The sequence below is a fragment of the Pseudophryne corroboree genome, chromosome 7 (assembly GCF_028390025.1).
Source record: "Pseudophryne corroboree isolate aPseCor3 chromosome 7, aPseCor3.hap2, whole genome shotgun sequence".
NCBI classification, from domain to species: domain Eukaryota; kingdom Metazoa; phylum Chordata; class Amphibia; order Anura; family Myobatrachidae; genus Pseudophryne; species Pseudophryne corroboree.
In genome coordinates, this window is record NC_086450.1 from 291,585,587 (window position 1) to 291,606,949 (window position 21,363).

The 21,363-nt window shown below is 44.1% G+C and overlaps 1 protein-coding gene across 3 annotated transcripts in view; it reads right to left on the bottom strand.

The window, feature by feature from the left end:
- The window catches only part of GTF3C1 (general transcription factor IIIC subunit 1), a 489,121-nt gene that overhangs the window by 402,701 nt on the left and 65,057 nt on the right, over window positions 1-21,363 (bottom strand). For all 3 annotated transcript variants that reach the window (XM_063934225.1, XM_063934223.1, XM_063934224.1), the window contains 2 exons: window positions 7,352-7,467; window positions 1,989-2,307 (listed from right to left, as the gene is read on the bottom strand). In XM_063934225.1, the coding sequence (XP_063790295.1) occupies window positions 1,989-2,307; window positions 7,352-7,467 (435 nt within the window). The remainder of the gene's footprint in view (window positions 1-1,988; window positions 2,308-7,351; window positions 7,468-21,363) is intronic.

A 21,363-nucleotide genomic window follows, 5' to 3' on the forward strand; every position in this document is an offset into this window, starting at 1 on the left:
TTAAATGACTCTCCAATGTATCTGCAAATGATCTACTTCGGTTTCATGCTAAGGCCTGCACTCTTTACCCTACTCTTCTTACAATGCAATGTTCTTAAGCATACAGCACAGATCTTATTTATCCCTGCATAGGAGATTTCTGATCAGAGATTCACCAAATTGTAATTGCTGTAAGTGTGGAACTCGGTCTGCGGACCTATACCATTGCCTTTGGGCACGTCCCATAATTTGAGGCTTTTGGCACCAGGTTCATAACTACTCTATAGACAATTTGGTCAATTATATCTTTTTCATACCAAAATGGGCCTTGTTTGGTATACTTCCCCCTCAATATCCACATCATGCAGGGTGGTGGGCGCCCTTTATTGGCAATAAGTGCAGAAGCTTGTAAAACTATTCTGCAGACTTAGCTACGTCCGCTCTTACCTTCACTTTTGCTTTTTAAAGCTAAACTACATTACTTGTTAAGAATAAATTGGGCTGAGGTTATCTTGGACAAAAAACATAAAATTGAATATTTTTTTCTTATGTGGGAAAGCTACATACTGTAGCTACACGTTCTACTCCATTGAGGACCCAAATACACCATGGTTTACAGAAATGGTCTTGGTATCTTTTCCATATTGCAGCCAATGATCCCCCCGATACAATTGTGAAGTGATACTTAGTCTTGACCATTGTACATTATTAGTCAATTTTTGATATATAGTATATATATATTTTTAGGGGCTGGGGTTGGGGTTGGGTTGGGGGAGACGGCGAAGCACCTATTCTCAGTGGTTCTTACAGATTTGATTTGTCATCCTGATCTTTACTGTAATTAACTTCTATATGATAGAAACTATTAGTTGATTACATAATCGTCTTGATAACCTTATATAGCATATTCCATGTATTACACCATTCTCTGTGATTATCCCTCTTTTATAACCGCACCTTTATTCCTTACAATATCTGTGTAAGTAATTTTTAAGCTTTAATAAAAATGTTAAAAAAATAATAATAAAATAACCACCAAGGGGCTACATAATTTAAAAAAGCCGAGTGTTATCTTTCAAATGAGCAAGCATCATGAAAGGCGAGATCCTTCCCCATTCCTATTTTAATTATTTCTACAGTGAAGAATTAATGGACAGGTCACTCCAGCTGTGTATAAAGCAGAGAGACGCAATGAAGACCACCTTTTCTTTTTAGTATCCCTTTCACACAGAGGTTTTTACCCAGTCATTTGCAGAGTCAACCCAGGTCAATTTCTCTGTAAAAGGGTCAGCCTAGATCGAAAATCCTGGAACTTCGACCCAGGATTTTTTTTACCCAGGTTGGCTCTTTCACACAGTAGAAATAACAGTTGTCCTGCAAATTACTAGGTAGAACTGCTTCAGTAAATTGCTTTTCTGTGTGAAAGGGGGGTCTGGCTGAGACCGGCAAAATGACTCGGCACTCAAATGCCAGGTAAAAGCCGGGATTTAGGGAGTTTCCTGTGTGAAATTGGTATAAAAAGGGTTGCAGCATTAGATTAAAAATGTATTCTACCCTCATGCCTCACATGCAGAAGTATTCTTACCATTCACTGTATTTCCTTGATGCATTCCAAAGCAGTTATAATAGGCAGGTTAAGTCATTAGTAAAAAAATAAATAAAAATAAAATAAAAAACACCCCCAGAATGCATTTAATGCAACTCCTACTCTTTCCATATGTATTAGAAACTCTTTCCAAGTTGTCCTAAAATCAAACTAACAACATGGTTGGGAATTCCCAACTGCCATGACCAATTTCCAGGCATGTAATATAAATGTATTTATTTTCAACTCCATGGCCGCTATAATGTAGGGGATATACCCAAGCAATGTATAACTGCAGAGTGATGGTTAAATATAATCAACAGTACAAGTCTTTGTGATTACTAAAATATACAGTGCCCTCTAGAGGGTTAATAAAACAAAGTCTATATAATTTGGCACCTGATGGAAATAGAATGGCTCTCACCTTTTGATGTAGGCAGTGGAGTACTTGTGTTGACAGTATGACTATCCAGAAAAATACATGTTTCTGCTGTTTTGGGCAAGCTGCTGCTTTGCAATTCTTCGGGGTCACCATCAGAGATCATTGTTTCTTTTGGTGGATTATTTTCAGAAGACACGGTTTTGTCATCCCCCACATTTTGTGGAAGTGCAAAATTAAACATTGATAACTTCTCGCTTTTTGCTTTTTCCTCCAAAAACTGTCTGCGTAAGTCACTTTCCTCAACAAAAACATGAGAAATAAATTTAGTTGTCCGTTGGCGCCCTTCATCTTCCATGAAACCCTAAAGGGACAAGAGTATATTATCAATACAGGCATTTACAGAAAACATACTGTAGTATGATCTTACTAGAGAACATATTGTAGTCATCTAGAATCAGACCTGACAAACATATGAAGCTATGAAATGAAAGAACATCTGTTATACAGTAGGCAACTATAAAAGGTATTTGGTGTCTTATGCATATTACCTAAAAATAAAAGAAGAATATCTTCCAACATTTCTGCTTCTTCCAATATGGGGGACGCTTCTCAACATGGAATGTCAAAGGTTCCAAAGGAGCTGGCACTTAATAAACTAGTATAACTTGAAGACAGAACTCCTTCCATCTGCAACCACTGGTCATCAGTGTTCTTTTGCCTTAGATTTTATTTCATTGTAATTATTTTTCATGCACACATCCGCAGTGCCTATGGGCAGAGACTCTGGGCCCAAGGTGCCTGACAGTGTGTGTGTGTGTGTGTTTATGTGTGTTAGGGGAGGGGGGCCCTTTGGTTTGTCCAAGGCACAGAATTTATTTATTTATTTTTTTACAAAACTCATGAGGGAGGGATAAAGGGTGGAAGGAATTACCATTGTGCGCTACTTGGATAATATTCTCATCAAGGCGGACTTGGCTCTCCTGTTGTCAAGTCCTCTCAAACAAAGTTCAGGTGTCATAGGAACATGGCTGGATCCTGGACTTCAGGAAGTGCCATCTGATGCAGTCAACACATGCTAGCCAAGTTTGATCTTCAACAACAGCATTCAGAGGGTGTTAATTCCAGAGGACAAGATTTTTTTCCCTTCAGGGTTGGTCCGGTAGATTCTGACTTCACCTCCATCCTCTTGTGTATGAAACTGATGAGGCAGTTGGTCACCTGTACTCCCATACAGTAGATTACAATCCAGAGAGTTCCAGTAGAAAATTCTTAAAGACTGGTCCAGCTCCTGTGATCAGCTGGTCTCTCAACTGCTCTGCCTGTCGCCGAGTACTTGTCAGCTACTTCAGTGGTGGTGGAGAATTTCAGCAGGGGCAGGTCTCTGGTGACTCCGTCCAGGGTCACTGTGACCACAGACGCCAATCTTTTGGGTTAGTGGGCCTTGACTGTACATATCTGCCTGCAGGGCTGTTAGTTTCCTCTGGAGTCTACACTGTCCATCAATGCTCTTGGAGATTCAGGCCACTTTCCTCTGCCCAGTGTCAGTCTGTTCTGGAAAGCAGACCAGTCAGAATACAGTAAGACAATATCACAGTGGTGGCATTTGTCAACAACTTTGGGAGGGGGGGGGAGAGATACTCAGATTGCCAGGGAAGTGGCGGAGGTTGGTCAGATCCGGACTTGGTCGTAAACATTCGTTCTGGCGCTCTCCACTGTGTTCATCCCAGGGGTAGAAGTGGATTTGCTCAGGAGGAACACTATCTTGCAGGTGGAGTGGCCTTTTCACCTGGAGATCTTCCAACAGCTTGTACAGTAGTAGGGTCTGCCAGAGGTGAACCTCAGGATGACTCTCCACAAACTGCAAGGTTCCCAGGTTTTGTGCTCATTCCAGATGGCTTTTGCTGTGATTGCCTCAAGTAGTCAAGTGGATAAAGGCACAGGATATACCGGTGATCCTGGTGGCTATGGATTTGCCCCTGTGGCACTTGTATGCAGAGGTCTTCAAAATGGCCTGGTTGGAGTCTTCGATTACATCTAGATCTGCTGCGGCAAGGTCCATTCCTTCACCAGTACCTTCCTCAGCTGGTTTTATGGTATGGCTATTGAAGGTCTGTTAAGGGCTAAAAACATGTTGTGGGTTCGGAAGCATGTTTTTGCCCAGAACTACCCCCATGTGTGAAGAGACACGTTCTGTGGTGTGAAAAAACAAGGGTTTCATACTTGTTTTTTGTCTTTCCCATTTCTTGGTCTTTTTTTTTTTTTTAGGAGGGATGTTAAGTTAGAGTTTATGACCTGGAAACTTTTTTCTCTCATTGCTATTGGGTCTTGGAACTTGGGGCTTTGTCTTGCAAGTCACCTTTCCTAGTCTTGCATGAGGATAATAAGGTGGTTTAGTGCACTGTTCAGTCGTTCCAGCCAAAGGTGGTGCCGGCTTTCCATATCAACCAGGAAATTGGTTGTCTTTTTCTGCAGATGAAGGGAAGTTGGCTCTTCTGGATTTGGTTTGAGACTTTTGTTTGTACTTGGACTGGACTTCCTTGCTTCGGAGGATAAATTCACTCCAGAAAAGCAGTCCAATGCAAGGCAGATGTGATTAGTTATCCTTCAGACTTCTTCCAGTGCTAGGCTTCCTGGGCAGCAAGGGTGTCAACGCACTCTACCAGGGCAGCGAGTGCTTCTTGGATGGTGCACCATGGTGCCTCTGAGAAACGGTTGAGTCGGGCAGCTACCTGATCTATAGTTCAGACTTTCACCAAAACTTAGCTTCAGGTGTTAATTTTCCATTCAAAACTGGCAGCAGTGGAAGCTAAGTACTCCGGTAAAATCTATTTTCTAATTCCATCTGCTTTCTCAACCTTAAGCTCAGTGTTTGTTGATTGGTTATGCTGGTTTGCACATACACTTGTTGCCTTTCATTTAAAGTTGTATTGATCCAGTGGTCACACAGGGGAGGAGCTTGATCTTAAAGTTATACTAGTTTATTAAGTGCCAGCTCCTTTAGACTCTCTGACAAGCCATAGTGAGCAATGTCCCCCAGATGGAATCAGAGAAAATAATTTAATGGTAACAAATTTTACACTTGATTATAGTTTTTAAAAGTCTACTAACCACATAGCATGATCAGCCCAATATTTTGTAGCAAAGACACTACAATTTATTGTAGTTTAGTATATAAAAGTACCTTTTCATATGAAGATCGTTTAAGTGAAAAGCCGAAACAACTTTCGGCTAGAATGTAGGAACCGTACAGAGAACCGCTCTATCATGGAATCCGAGGAAAGGCGGCTTGCAAGACAATGACCCAAACACTAAAACATACCTAGCTAAGGCAATGGTTATAAGGAAGCCCAGCTTCCAAGTAACGAACTGAAGATACGCTGAATCAAAAGGGGATTGCTTGAGAGCTAATAAGACCAGATTAAGAACCCACTGTGCTACCGGTGGACAAAACAGCGGCTGACAGTTTGTGAGTTGTCATACGAGGATCTGCGTGGCCAATCTGGAGCCATAAGGATTACAGTCACTTGTTGATGCTTGATCCGTTGAGTATACAGGGTAACACTGCAATTGGCGGGAACAGATACACCAGACAAAAGTCCCATCGAACAGTCATAGCATCAACCGCGAAAGCCATCTGGTCCCTGAGCAAACTTAATGCAGATGGCTGCTGTTGAACTACTAACATGCTGCTACCACCACAGTTTCCCCTGAGGCTGGAAAGTAGGTACTGGTGTGTGGGTTTGGGGCGATAGGCTGAAGTTTTGCCTAGGGTGCAGAGAAACCCTGCACCATCCCTGGAAGCACCTGTACTATGCGCTCTAGGTGTATTAGTAACTACAAAATCAAAATCGCCCTTCACGAGCGGATCATCTAAATAAGGTATTATTGGAACACTTGAGTAGCAGACTCACTATTACCACCATGATTTGGTGAAGACCCACTGGGCCCTGTCTATTCTGAATGGTAGGGCCTGGAACTGACAGTGAGCAGTTTGTGTGTTATGACCTGCCCAAATAGGACTGTGAAGATACGCAACCACGACATCTAGTGAGGCAAAAAATTTGTTGGCCTTTATGTTGTGGTATCACCAAGCAGAGGGAATCCATTTGAAGCCTGGTATTTAAAGCGCAGAGATTGAGATTTGGCCGGAAGGAACACTTTGGTTTCCGAACAAGAAAGAAGTTGGAATAGAAACCGTTTCCGGTCTCGTTTTGGAACCAGAATAGTAACTCCTTCTGAAATAAAGAGAATTGATAGCTTGGTGCAATGCTACCCTCTTCTTGTATCCCGGGGAAGAGCAGTGGTGAAAAAACGCTGTGGTGTTGGAACCCGAAGGTCGATTACATAACCTCTGGAAATGATGTCCAGCAACCCAGGCATCTTTAGATGACTCCACCCACCGGTCTCTGAACTGAAACAATCGGCCCCCGACCATTGACCGGATTTGGTGAGAAGAGACCTCATCAGGCACTAGGTTTCTCCGGAGCCTTGGCTCCTGATCATCTGTCGGCAACAGAAAATCTGCTTTTAGGTGTTGAATCCCTGTCGGGGAAGAAGCATCCTGGTAGACTGACCTCTATAAGACCTCCCCACCGTGTGAGCGCAAAAAGAAGAGATAGGCCCCAAGACGTGGAATGTTATTTGGGTAGCCACAGGAAGAAGACCGTGTTTTTCCCACCTGCAATAGTATTTTGGGCCCAAACAGGACATACCCTTAAGGTATCAAACAAAACCTAACTAGCTACAGAATAAACGTGCTCCTCTCTGGAGGCCCCTAACTACTGGAATGCTAGGGGTTGAGGCGGGAGTAGATTAGAATTTACAGCTACAGTTTGATTTTGTTTAAGTGCCAGTTCCGCAGTCACAGCCAACAACCCTATTGTCCAGTGTCCCTTGATGTAGGAGAAATGATGCAATACAACCAAAACAAAAAGGATTATATAGTATTATCAAATTACTTGGCTATATAAAGCTACCCTGTGCTGCATCTTTCATCCTCAGCCTGCCAGTATTACAGGACTCTCCTGAACTGACCTATATTAGTCAAAAGCAAAGCAATATTTGTAGAACCAGTCAATAATCACTTCTGCCTAACCACGATAAAGCCTGGGACTGAACACTGGTACCCAGGACAAATAAACAGTAGGTGCTCTGACATCAGATGTACATCATACACTAAAAGAAGCCTTAAAAGCTCGCATAGTTTGGAATAATTGATGGTACACTGTGCAGCATGCACTTTTCTATATTTATATTACTTCAATATAGGTCTAAGACTTGTTACTGGACTAACAATTTTTACTATTGTGAGATGCGGTTTTGTGGGTAAATAGGGTGGTGATAAGGATATGCACAATTATACATAAAAAGTATATTCGTATACGTACTGTACACACATAGCTCACCTTAACAAGCATGCATTTCTCTAATAAACGGCACAGCATGCGGGCTTCCAACTTCCCCACATTCATTGCTATTTTTATCTCTCTTTGAGATATACCTTTTGTTCCCCGATTTTCAACTGTGAAAAAAATAAATAAGATTTTAATACCTACCGGTAAATCCTTTTCTCTTAGTCCGTAGAGGATGCTGGGGATGCTTCAAGAACCATGGGGTATAGACGGGATCCGCAGGAGACATAGGCGCACTAAGGGGCCCTACACATTTCCCGATGCGCCGCCGAGGTGCCCGACGGCCGATACGGCCGACGAGCGACCCGGCGGCGGGGGGGCAGTGACGGGGGGAGTGAAGTTTCTTCACTCCCCACGTCACGCGGCTGCATTGAAGTGCAGGCAAATATGGACGAGATCGTCCATATTGGCCTGCATGCACAGCCGACGGGAGACCAGCGATGAACGAGCGCGGGGACGCGCATCGTTCATCGCTGGAGTCTCCACACTGAAAGATATGAACGAGTTCTCGTTCATTTATGAACGAGATCGTTCATATCTTTCAGAAAATCGGCATGTGTGTAGGGCCTATAAGACTTTGATTGGGTGTGAACTGGCTCCTCCCTCTATGCCCCTCCTCCAGTCTCCAGGTTAAGTAACTGTGCCCAGGGAGATGGACATTTAGAGGAAAGAATTTATTGTTAAACCACGGTGAGCATCTTGCCAGCTCACACCTCAGTATGCCGCAGGACGTGGCATTCAATAGAACACCCGCCGATGGCATGCAGAAAATGCAGCAATACGCTGACATAAAGCGCAACACAACCTGTGTGTGTAAATACAACCAATAACAGCATAACGCATGCCATGGCATGGCATGAACATCATCAGCAACAGGCTGACGTAAACACACCATGGGGGTCATTCCGAATTGTTCGCTCGTTGCCGATTTTCGCTATATTGCGATTAGTCGCTTACTGCGCATGGTTCGCAGAGCGCATGAGCTTAGTTATTTTACACAAAAGTTAGGTATTTTACTCACGGCATAACCAGGATTTTTCATCGTTCTGGTGATCGTACTGTGATTGACAGGAAGTGGGTGTTTCTGGGCGGAAACTTGCCGTTTTCTGGGCGTGTGCGAAAAAACGCGGGAGTGTCTGCAGAAACGGGGGAGTGTCTGGGCGAACGCTGGGTGTGTTTGTGACGTCAAACCAGGAACAAAACTGACTGAACTGATCGCAATGGCTGAGTAAGTCTGGAGCTACTCAGAAACTGCTAAGAAATTTCTATTCGCAATTCTGCGAATCTTTCGTTCGCAATTCTGCTAAGCTAAGATACACTCCCAGAGGGCGGCGGCTTAGCGTGTGCAATGCTGCTAAAAGCAGCTAGCGAGCGAACAACTCGGAATAAGGGCCCATGTGTGTAAACATACCCAATAACTGCAGATACAGCCCGCACTGGGACGGGCGCCCAGCATCCTCTACGGACTAAGAGAAAAGGATTTACCGGTAGGTATTAAAATCCTATTTTCTCATACGTCCTAGAGGATGCTTCAAGAACCATGGGGTTTATACCAAAGCTCTAGAACGGGCGGGAGAGTGCGGACGACTCTGCAGCACCGAATGACCAAACAAGAGGTCCTCATCAGCCAGGGTATCAAACTTGTAAAGCTTCGTAAAGGTGTTTGATCCCGGCCAAGTAGTAGCTTGGCCAAGCCGTAATGCCGAGACCCCTCGGCCAGCCGCCCAGGATGATCCCACCTTTCTAGTAGAATGGGCCTTCACCGATTTCAGTAACGGCTATCCTGCCGAAGAATGAGCCTGCTGAAACGTAGTACAGATCCAGCGCGCAATAGTTTGCTTGGAAGGAGTAGCCCCAATCTTGTTGGGAGCCCATAGCACAAACAGAGCCTCTGATTTCCTAACATGAGCCGTTCTGGCGACATAGATTTTAAAAGCTCTGACCACATCGAGAGACTTCGATTCCGCCAAGGTGTCAGTAGTCACTGGCACCACAATAGGCTGGTTTACGTGAAACCACTTTTGGCAGAAATTGATGACGAGTTCTCAACTCCGCTCTATCAGATTAAATAGGGGTTTTTGTGAGACAAAGCCGCCAATACAGATACCCGCCTTACGGATGCTAAGGCAACCATCATGACTACTTTCCAAGTAAGACATTTTAATGCAACCTTACGTAAAGGTTCAAACCAATGAGATTGCAGGAACTGCAACACCACATTAAGATCCCATGGAGCCACAGGGGGCACAAAGGGAGGTTGGGTGTGCCTTCAAGAAGGTCTGTATACCTGGAAGGGAGGCCAATTCTTTCTGAAAGAACATTGATAAGGCCGAAATATGTACTTTAATGGAGCCTAACTTTAGGCCCGCATCCACACCTGCTTGTAAAATATGGAGCAACCGCCCCCACGGAAAATCCTCCGTAGCAGCTTTCTTGGAATCACACCAAGACCCATATTTTCTCCAAATACGGTGGTAACGCTTTGCCGTTACTTTTTTTCTAGCCTGAAGAAGTGTGGGAATGACTTCACTGGGAATACCGATCCGGGCTAGGATTTGGTGTTCAACCGCCATGCCGTCAAACGCAGCTGCGGTAAGTCTTGATACACTCACGGCACCTGTTGTAACAGGACTTCTCAAAGAGGAAGAGGCCAGGGATCTTCTATGAACAATTCCTGAAGATCTGGATACCAGGCCCTCCTTGGCCAGTCTGGAACAAGGAGTATCGCCTGAACCCTTGTTCCACTTATGCTCTTTATCACCTTGGAATGAGTGGAAGTGGAGGGAACACCTAGACCGACTGAAACACCCACGGTGTCACCAGGGCGACCACCTCTATTACTTGAGGGTCCCTCGACCTGGAACAATATCTTTGAAGTTTCTTGTTGAGGCGAAACGTCAACATGTCTATTTGAGGAATTCCCCAACGACTTGACCCTTCTGCAAAGACCTCTTGATGAAGACCCCACTCTCCTGAATGGAGATCGTGTCTGCTGAGGAAGTCTGTTTCCCAGTTGTCTACACCCGAAATGAAGATCGCTGACAGAGCGTTTACATGCCCTTTCCGCCCAGTGGAAAACTTTTGTGGCTTCTGCCATCTCCGCTCTGATCTCCGATCCGTCCTGGCGGTTTACGTACACCACTGCTGTATGTTGTCCGACTCAGTTAAGACGGGCAAACCACGAACAAGATGTTCCAGAATGTTTATGTACAGACAAGCTTCCTGGCTTAACCATTTTCCACGGAAATTCGTTCCCCCCTGAATGACTGCTCCCCAGCCCTGGAGACTTGCATCCATGGACACCAGGATCCCATCCTGGATCCCGAGCCTTCGGCCCTCTAGGAGGTAAGAACTGAGCAGCCACCACAGGAGAGAATTTCTGGTCCTGGAAGATAAGATTATTTTCCGGTGCATGTGCAGGTGAGACCCGGACCACATGTCCAATTGGTCCCGCTAAAAACTCTCTAGCATTTAACCTGCTCACTGAATGGCCTCGTAGGCCGCAACTCTTTTTTCATCAATGGAACGTATTGATGGATTAACACTGTTGTAGATCTGACCCGACTCTGGATCTTCAAAGCTCTTTCCATTTGAAGAAACTAACTCTCAACAGTCCTGTATCTAACATCTTTTTCAACGCCGACAACAGCGTCGTTGGGATCAACCGTGATTCTGGTAAGTTTAGGAGCCATCCACTTTGTTGAAGCTCCGTCAGGGATAATACAACGTTTTGCACCACTTGTTTCTTGCCCTCCCCGTACGCCGGAGAGCGTCCCAGTACAGAGTAATAATGACTCTTTTACTATTGAAGAAAACCATCATACCACCATCACTCCAGTGAATTGGCACTGACAATCCTGAATAGCAAAACCAGGTAAGCCTAATGCGGAAGAACCGTATTTAGACCCTCTCTCGCCTTAACAAATTGGAGATCCCTGCCCAGAGAGATTCCATCTTGTAGTTCAACTTCTTAAGTAGAAATTGTTTGGAATTGTTCTGACCGAGCCTTCCGGCCTTAGAAGCACGAAAAAGCTTGAATCACAGCTTTTATCCTTTTTTTTTTTGTGTGACCGGGACAGCAGGACAATGACCTGATCCTGACCCAACTCTTGTATGGTGTCGCATACTACCTCCCCGTCCAGAGGAGAATTGGAAAGGTTTATTTGAAAAATAAGTGAGGGGAATCGTCTGGAAACTCCAGTATATCCCCCTTGGGACTCTATTCATTAAACTCACTGGTCCATGTCCGTTCCAGGACTGACTGAAGAGTATTAGACGTGGTCCAACCGGTGTGGGCTCCCGCAAGATAGACCCAGCGACATGCGGTGGATGCGGTAGAAACACAGGATGATTCCTGTTTCTGCGAACTGGAAAAGGCTGCTGACCTCTTACCTTTTCACCTTCCTCTACCTGCAAAGAAAGGGAAAACCGTATTCATTCGGTCGAAATGACTGCATCCTAGAAAAATGCGTCACCAACCGTTGTGAGGGAACATAGGTCAAGAAGGTAGACTTACCAGTGGTATCTGCCGAGATCAACTTAACAAAGCCATCCCACCTTCATAGGGAAGATACTCCAGTTCTTCTCAGAGTCAGCCTCAGCATTTCCTTGGTGAATCCACAACGCCCTCCTAGTCGAGACCGCCATGGAAGTGGCCCGCGAAAACAAGAGTCCAATATCCCTTGTAGTCGCACGGCAGTATGCTGCAATGATATAGACATGACACAACTTAAGTTGCATACAACTACTCCCCCATGCGCATGTAATGCAAGCACAAACAAAGGTACATGCGGACACATAATTAGTGTATCGCATATCTTCCTGCATATGATCCTTTGTGACAGGGCCCCGTGCAGACCAGGGGGTGACTCACCTTCTATCCATTGAGAAGGACAAACCTTACCTCAGCATTCATTATAAATATCTTTATATACATACATATATACCTTCCAATGCACCTATACACACATAATATATATTATATATAAATATATATTATATATATATATATATATATATATTATATATATCTATATATCCTTGTAAGTAGGCACTCTCCAGTCCATAAATGTGCTTGAAGAAAATTTATTATATCATACTCACAAAGATATGAATGCAAGGCTTCATTATATGCATGTAGACAGAATCACAGCGACGTTTCGGTCCATCAGGACCTTTGTCAAGCGTGTCAGCAGTACAAGCCACCAGCATAACAACATAGCAGAGTCATTGCAGCAGAAGTCACATACCTGTTCCCTGGAGACCTCTTAAATACCCCCATTACAAATGGCTAGCACAATATCCTGCTCATTGCAGGAGCTGCGCTCCACCTGCGCCCGTCATGGCGTGCGTTCCACTGCCGCATGTCCGGACCCGGCGTGCAATCCATTGCCGCAAATGCGGAAACGGCTGTGCCAGTACTTCCGGTTCAAAGATATCTCAACAACAGTTTCCCTAGCGACGTCGTCCAACATAGCAACGCTTCCACATAGCAACGCGCAAACAGTGCAAAATACTAAGCCAAACTCATCAGAAGTATACATATATTATATTGGCTACAAGAATTAACAGGAAGTATGCTTTCACTTCCGGGTCAATTTTAGTATAAAAAGGGGATACATGCAGGTATGGATCATTCTGCCCTGAGGAAGAGTTCTACACAACTCGAAACGCGTTGGCGGCATCCAGTGATCCATTTACCTGCATCTAGAACAATAGGAGAACCCTGCCAGGTCCAGTGCCCAGCGTTTTGCGTGAAGGGAGGAGGGAGGAATTCCGGAACCTTCCATTTTTACTCTTTTCATTGCTCCATGCTGGGAGCTCGACACGGTACGGTTCCAATTTTATCATAGAGTGAAGTTTTTAATTGGATAAGAACACTTTTATGTATTTTATAATTGAATAAATTTGCCTTTGTCTAAAATACTACACTATATGCGCTATTTTTTCTTTTTATGAATAACATCTCCATACAAGGAAACCTTGAAATATTTTGAAATTGGAGAAGAATTAACATCTAGAAGGAGGAACACTGCAAGTGAGACATAAGATTCACTTTGGGACTATTGATCAAGATTATTACGTGACTTTTGTTTAGAAGGTGGTTAGCGCCAACGGTGTATTCAACACCAGTTGTTTTCCATTAGCTTTTTTGGTGATTGGGAGTCACCAGAATACACCTGGGCTGCTTTGTTTCTACCAAGCGCTATTTTCTGTTCCGCTCACATATTTTCTACAAAGCAACAAATGCTAAGGTGGACAAATAATCTAAATAAGATATGATCTCCACTACCAGGGATACTACTTGATCACATCAGATACATTTAATACATGCAGCCCACCAGCCACCTTTAAAATTAGGTATACTCCTATATATTTTTATTCTAAACCATTTCATGGGGTAATCAAAGAGGAATCCAGGTAAAACCTATTTTTACAACAACACACATCACTATAATCATTGAAAAAAGACAAACAACACAAATGATCATGGTGTGTAGTGCAATTAACCCACGGCCAAATAAAGTGCGCGCGCGAGCACCCATATAAGAACCTCGGTTCTACATAGTAGGAACAAGCGCACACACAGATAGCCCAGGTTCTTACTCACAACACCATAACCAGTAAACTAAGTCCTTAAAATACAATGAAAGACAGTGGAAAAAATCCACAGTGGTATGATGGAGCAAAAACTATTTTATATCAAAAAATTCTTTAGGACAAGCTGTTCGTTCAGTCCTCTTGGGGAAATAGTGTCCAACCTAAAGATCCATTCAGACTCTCGTTTATGCAGTTTTTTTTTTTTAATAAATTTCTTTATTAGACAGCCATATAGTCATAACATAAGTTTCCAGGAGACTGTTTACAAGATTATTTAGCAATGACAGATATTCTAAACCAATAGTGAATAGCATGCAGAAAATTGAAGGCTGTACATCTTTTCTATTTTTTGATGAGGAAGGAAAGAGGGAAAAGAAAAGAAGATAGCAACAGTTCACATAGGGTAATATAAGTCCAGCTGTCCAGCAGCGAGCGCAGAGGAAACGATACACCTAGGTGTCCCACTCTCCCCAACCGCCCACCACATACACAGGACATAAACTAAATATCACATCTGCTAGAGAGGAGGAAGGACAGAAAAGAAATAGGATAGAGATAGAAAGTAAAGAAAAGAAAATAATACAGAAATGCTATAGTTGGGTGATGTATATTGCCGGGGGGGGGGGGGGGGGGGGGCGATCTAATATACATTCTGGATGAGGGGAGTAAATCTCGATTTTGGGGTGACCGTTTCAATGTGGAGAGCCATCCTTTTGGAGGGTCGGTATTATAAGTGGGATTTACCCATCAACCCTGCCTTTTAAATTACAGATAATCACGTAATAAATTCCCGCTATCCGACCAGTCCAGTACCACGTTGTGTCTCGGAATACCCTCCAAATACCTTCGCGTCTAGCAGGGGGTAAACTCTCAATATACAGTCCCCATTTTTTATGGAAGAGTACAACTCCATTCTCAATTTGGAAAGTGGCCATTCGTCTCTCACAAAACAGCACATCTAATAACGCGGATTCCCATTCTCCTACTGATGGTGCAGTTTTATATATCCAATGCCTCATTATCACCTGTTTTGCCACCGTGACCATCACAGTCAGCAGAGGGATCGCAGGGGCTAGGTCAAATTGCGACAGCCAGGGTGAGAAGTCAGCAAACAACAGCGGGCCCACTAGTCCAGGAAGATTTAACTTGAATAGTCGGGATAAATACTGGAGAATCTTACACCAGAAGCGTTTAACCTTCCCACATGACCATAGGTTGTGTGTAAGGGTTGCTCCATTTACTCCACATTTAGGGCATTTGCCCGACTCACCCTGGCGGAAGTGTTGTCTTTGGGAGGGGGATATATACATCCTGTTTACAATCCTTAGATGTATTTCTTGTAACTTAGCTGATTTTAGAGCTTTTAGGACCGCATCAGTGTTCTTTGAAACCCCGCCCATCTCAGGTGTCTCTGGAAGTTCTCGCTTCCAAGAATCAGTGAGAGGGGACCAAGAGGGGGCTAACGCTTCAATCAGGTCATTGTAGAGATAACGAATTTTGAATGGATTATGTCTGCAGAACAGGAGAGTGTCAAGAATCGTTCGAGTGGAGGTCTCTTTGCCCAAGGGGTCCTTAAGGGAGTTAATATAATGGCGTACTTGGAGAAACATGAAGAAGTTGGAGTGGGGTAAAGAAAATTTGTCACGTAGTTGCAGAAAGGAGAACATCTGTCCACCAGGATCAAAGACATCTCTAATAGTGTATGTCCCTTTACATTTCCATGTGTAAAAATGACGATTATCTAAAGAAGAGGGGAAATTGGGGTTACCCCATAAGGGTAAGTATGGTGATTCAAAGGGGTCAGTACGAAATAGTTTATGTATGGAGGTCCAGGCCCTATAAGTGTCCCAAAATAAAATATTAGTCTTAACCCCCTGGGGTAGTTTAGACCTCGGTGTGTGGAGCAATGCTGCAGGGGAGTACGGGGAAAACAGTGCTTCTTCAAGTTCCAAGTTCGTGAATATATCTGATCGAAGGAGCCAGTCTGAGGCAAATTTAAATAGTGCCGATCTGGCAAACATCGTCACATTGGGCATACTCAAGCCACCTTTTCGTTTACTAACATAAGTTCGGGTCTTGGGCATGCGGGGTTTTGAGTTTTTCCAGATGAATTTTGAAAACATTTGCGAGCAGAGTAAGGAGTCTTGTTTAGTGATCGTGATGGGGAGCATTTGAAGCAAGTAAGCCAGTTTCGGGAAAATGACAGCCTTTATCACCACTATCCTACCCAACAGAGAAAGTTTGAGATCTTTCCAGGATTCTAATCGTGTTTTGATTTGCTGGATAGTGGGTATATAGTTAAATTGATATAATCGGGAAAGTTCTGAGGGAATATAAATACCTAAGTATTTTAGTTTGGTAGGAGTCAGCGTGAATTGGGAAGAGAAGTCGGCATAGAGAAGAGGGTTCCGCATGTTGGTCAGAGGGAGTAGTTCCGATTTATGGGTGTTTATGCGATAACCTGCAAAGGTACTAAAACATTGTATAGTGTCAAAAATGGCAGGTATTGAGATACGGGGGTTAGAGACAAATAAGATCATATCATCCGCAAATAGTCCGAGTTTAACTTCTCTCTTTCCCACCGATATCCCCGAGAAGGTCGGTAATTGTCTCAGTGCTATAGCCAGGGGTTCTAAAGCTGCCGCAAAAAGCAAAGGGGATAAGGGGCAGCCCTGTCTGGTCCCCCTATGAATCGTTAAGGGTTGAGACATATATCGGTTAGTAAAAACTTGTGTAGATGCATTATGGTATATGGTATGTAAAATGGCCACAAATCTGTCAGAAAATCCGAAGCGTCGGAGTGTCTCAAACAGGTGGTCCCACGTCACCAAATCAAACGCTTTCTCAGCATCCAATGACAATAGAAAAGTGGGACCACCCGTCTCCACCCCCCTCAGGGATTGGAGAACCGTTAGAACTTTGCGGATATGGGTCACCGAGTGTCTGCCCGAAATAAAACCGGTTTGGTCACTTTGGATTACTTCAGGCAGAATAAATTTTAGTCGGTTCGCTAACAGTTTAGTAAACAGTTTGTAGTCTACATTAAGTAGGGAGATAGGGCGGTAGGAAGACGGGAGGAGCAGGTCTTTGCCAGATTTAGGTATAACCCGGATCAGGGCCGAGTTAAAATGGTGTGGGATAGTGAGGTTGGAGAATACAGTGTTAAAGAAGGCCACTAGTGAATCCACAATCTTAGGGGAGAGTAGTTTAAAGAATTCTCCTGATAAGCCATCAGGGCCTGGGGTCTTCAGTGGTTTAAGGGCTTTAATAGCCTCCGTCACTTCGGTGGCAGTAATAGGGGTCGTAAGGGAATCTGATTGATCCTGGGAAATCTGAGGTAATTGTACAGTTTCCCAGAAGGAGGTTTTGGTATGTTGGTCAACAGTGTTGTGAGAGTAGAGATCAGTAAAAAAGGAGTGGAAGATGTCAGCTATTGCTTTCCCTTCGGATTGTACAGCTGAGGTCGAATCCCTCAAAGCTGTCACATGATGGGGTCCCTTATCAGATTTAAGTAAATTGGAAAGCATTCGACTCGACTTATCTCCATATTGGAAGAAATTATATTTGCCTGCAGTGAGGAATCTATTATCCATATGCGTTAGAGTATGATCAAATTGAGTTTTGGCGTCTCTATATTTCTGTTTGTTAGCCAACGTAGGTGCAGTTTTAAAATTTTGAAATGAGGAAGTGAGTACAGCTTGTGCTGCTCTATATGCGGCGTCTTGATCTCGTCTATATTTCGCCATGAATGCAATTATATCTCCTCGCAGAACAGCTTTAGCGGTCTGCCAAAATAAGGCAGGGTCAGACGTATGGTCAGCATTGTTAAGAGCATAAGAGTCCCAGGAAGCCAGCAACATGGTTTTAAATTCCGGAGAAGCCGCCATCTTGGCAGGGAATCTCCAATGGGAATTGGTACCCAAAGTCGGTCTACCTTGAAGGACAAGTGATATAGGGGCATGGTCTGAAATAGTTATAGGGTTAATAGCTGCCTCAGTGATCCTGGGGGACAGATCAGTGGACACAAGAAAGTAATCAATACGTGAGAAAGAATTATGGGATGAAGAATAATAAAGTATATTCCAACTCTACCGGGTTACGAAGTCTCCACACGTCGACCAGTCCCAATTGTGCAGACATGTATTCTAGGTTGATCTTGGGCAGTCGGGCCCCCTGAGACGAGGCACCCTTCCTGTCCAAAACCAAAGAGGACACCATATTCATATCCCCGCCAACAATGAGAGAGGTATGCGAATATGGACGGAGAATATTAGTTATTTCTAGATAGAATGCTTTTTCATAGACAGCCGGGGCATAAATATTGCACAAGGTTAATCTGGTGCCCTCCAAGGTGATATCTAACACAACATATCTGCCTAGAGGGTCGATAATCTGATGATGTATGTCAAATTTCACCCCCTTACGGATAAGGATAGCAACTCCCCTTGCCTTTGAAGAAAATGAAGAAAACACCACAACCTCTTGTCTAAGCATGGTAAGTTTAGCATGTTCAGGGGGGGTCAGGTGTGTCTCTTGGAGCATAGAGACATCAGCTTTTATCTTATTTAAGTAGGTAAGGATACGTCTCCGTTTAATAGGAGAATTAATACCCCTAACATTCCACGATAGTATATTAAGTTGTGACATTTATACCAACAACGGGGGAATAGAGAAAGGTAGCAATCGGTCTCATGAAGAAAGACAGCTTCCCGTCATTAATCCAGAGTATCATAAACATAAATATTCCCCACCACAGCCAGGCAAACATCTGTAGGTAAAAAGTAGCAGAGAGGAGAGTAAAAGGAGTCGGAAAGAAGAGAGAAAGGTAAAGACAAATATTAAGACAAATATAACATATGAGTGCGTCCACACCAGCATGCATCAGTATGGACTTTCAGCGTGAACCCGCTGCGATGTAGAACAATAAAAATAACAAAATAACCAACAGGCAATATTATGATAAGCAACTCAAGAGATCGCCCTAATGACCCTAATACCGGGAGAAGGAAATGTTTCCGAAATGGTCGTGGTAGGGGCTAAACTTAATCTACCTCGTATAAGAGGGGAATTGTTAACTATAACAACCAGTAGAAGAACATGGATAAAGTCCCGGTGTCAGGTTTCAGTCGGTAACTGCAGCTCCGTTTGGGGAGGATGGATGTGAGGTCAAGGATAATCTCGCAGATTCTCCAAGTTCCGTTACATAGTCCTTGGCCGAGTCTGCTGAGGTGAAATCTTTCGGGCCTTGTGGGGTGAAGATGCGTAGCCTCGCAGGGTAGAGAAGGGCAAATCGAACACCATTTTTCACCAGCTGAGAGCAGATTGGAGACATTTCCCTTCTAGCCCTAGAGACTTCCGCAGAGTAGTCCTGAAAGAGGAACAGTCGCTGACCATCCCATTGAAGTGGGCCCTTGTTTCGAGCCGCAGACCATATCAATTCTTTGTGTCTGAAATTTAAGCATTTAAAAATGACCGGTCGGGGTCTAGATTGGTTAGAGTCACGCGGGGGACCCAATCTATGAGCTCGTTCGATTTCCATCGAGGAGAGTTCTTCGGGAATACCTAGAAGGTCTGGTAAGTCGGAGATGAGGAATTTCAGCAGGTCCGGGCCTTTCAGTGATTCTTTAAGGCCCACAATCCTCAGGTTATTACGTCTCGAACGATTTTCCAAATCATCCATCTTCATCATCATATGTTGACGCGAGGTCGCTAAAGATACGACTTGTTCTTTAAGATCCTCTATTTCCTTAAAGTTAACTCCAATTCTATTCTCGTTCACCGAGATTCTGCGGGTCATCGACCCAAGTTCTGATTTCAAGTCTGATACTGCGGTCATAAATTTATCAGCCTGAGCTTGTAGTAAAGGTTCCACGGTTTCTTTAAATCGCTTTCACTATTTCCGAATAGGAAGGTGGAGCGGGGGGAGCTTTTGGGGCCATGGTAGGTGGTGTTTCAACCGCGATGTCTAGGCAGACAGGGTGGGAGGTTAGTGGTGGAGAGGTGGTGCTTGGTTCTCCGCGTTTACTACCACTTCTATATCGTTGGGGTTTTGGTGTAGAGGAACTTAAGAATTTGTCCATAGTAATAATTACGAGCTCATGAGGGTCGGACAGATGACATAACTTGCCGTTGGTTAGAAAGGTGGGGATAGGTCTACATCACAGTTGCGGGTGACGCGACTTCACATATCGCCGCGATATGTATCCAATTATGGGAAGCTGAGAGTGGGTGTAGTTCTCCAAGTCGTCGGAGGGATGGAATTGTGTTTACCAGGTATAAAATTGCTATCACCACTATATGGGAGAGTAGACAGTGAGACTTAGAGAGCGTGGAAATAATATCTGTGATTTCAATTACAACGGCAATCCGGCCCGCGGCATCACCGTATAAACACGCCAACTGAGAACTGATTAGTAGGTATGAAGATAGTCTCTCTCACCTCCCACACACGTGGCGACGGGGAGGGGGGGGGTAAATAGGAGTTGTAATTCACTTTGTGGCAGCAGGCTGGAGAAATAGTGACAGTTTCAGTAATCAACTATGGTGGCAATGAGGGTAGTCAGCTTCACTATGATAGGATGCAGGGAACAGCTAATCGGATGTCAAATTATAAGCAGTAAAGGGTATGGGGAGGGGGAGATGATGCCCCTATAGTTGTAATGTTAGATAGATCTTCCCCAGCATGAGTATGGCAGCTGCAGTCTTCCTCACCCTCACAGCCCCCCCTCCTGTCTCTCCTGTCTCTCCCTATTTCAGTAGGAGCTATTTCCAGGGGGAGAGGGGTGCAGGGAAGGTACCTCGGTGTCTGTTGTTCTCCACTGCACTCGTTTATGCAGTTTTAATAAGCGGTTGCCACCTCTGATGGACGGCGGAATCCAGTCAATAATGCGACAACGTAACATAGGAATTTGGTGTCCAGCCTCAACCCAGTGTCTGGCAACTGGCTTATCCGAACTTCCTGACTCCAGGGCCTGTCTAATTGAACATCGATGGTTTGCCATCCGATCTCTAAACCGCCGTTTAGCGAGTCCAACATACACCAGTCCGCATGGACAAATAATAAGGTACATCACATGATCCAAAAGACAATGTAGACTGTGTTTAATCGCAATAGGTGCCCCACTATGGGGGTGTGGGAAAGTGGATCCTGGTATTATTGATCGACACGTTGTGCAATCTAAGCACTTGAAACATCCTTTCTTCGAAGATCTTAACCATGTACCACTTATTCCCTTGGGTGGACCAGCAAAAGGTCGCATCAGCATCTGTTTTAAATTTGCACCTCTGCGATATGCCATCATTGGCGGTTGCTGGGACTCTCTACCAAATTTAGGATCGGAGGAAATAATGTTCCAATTTTTGTTGAAGGCACGCTTTACATTCAATGCTTTGTCATCATATCTACT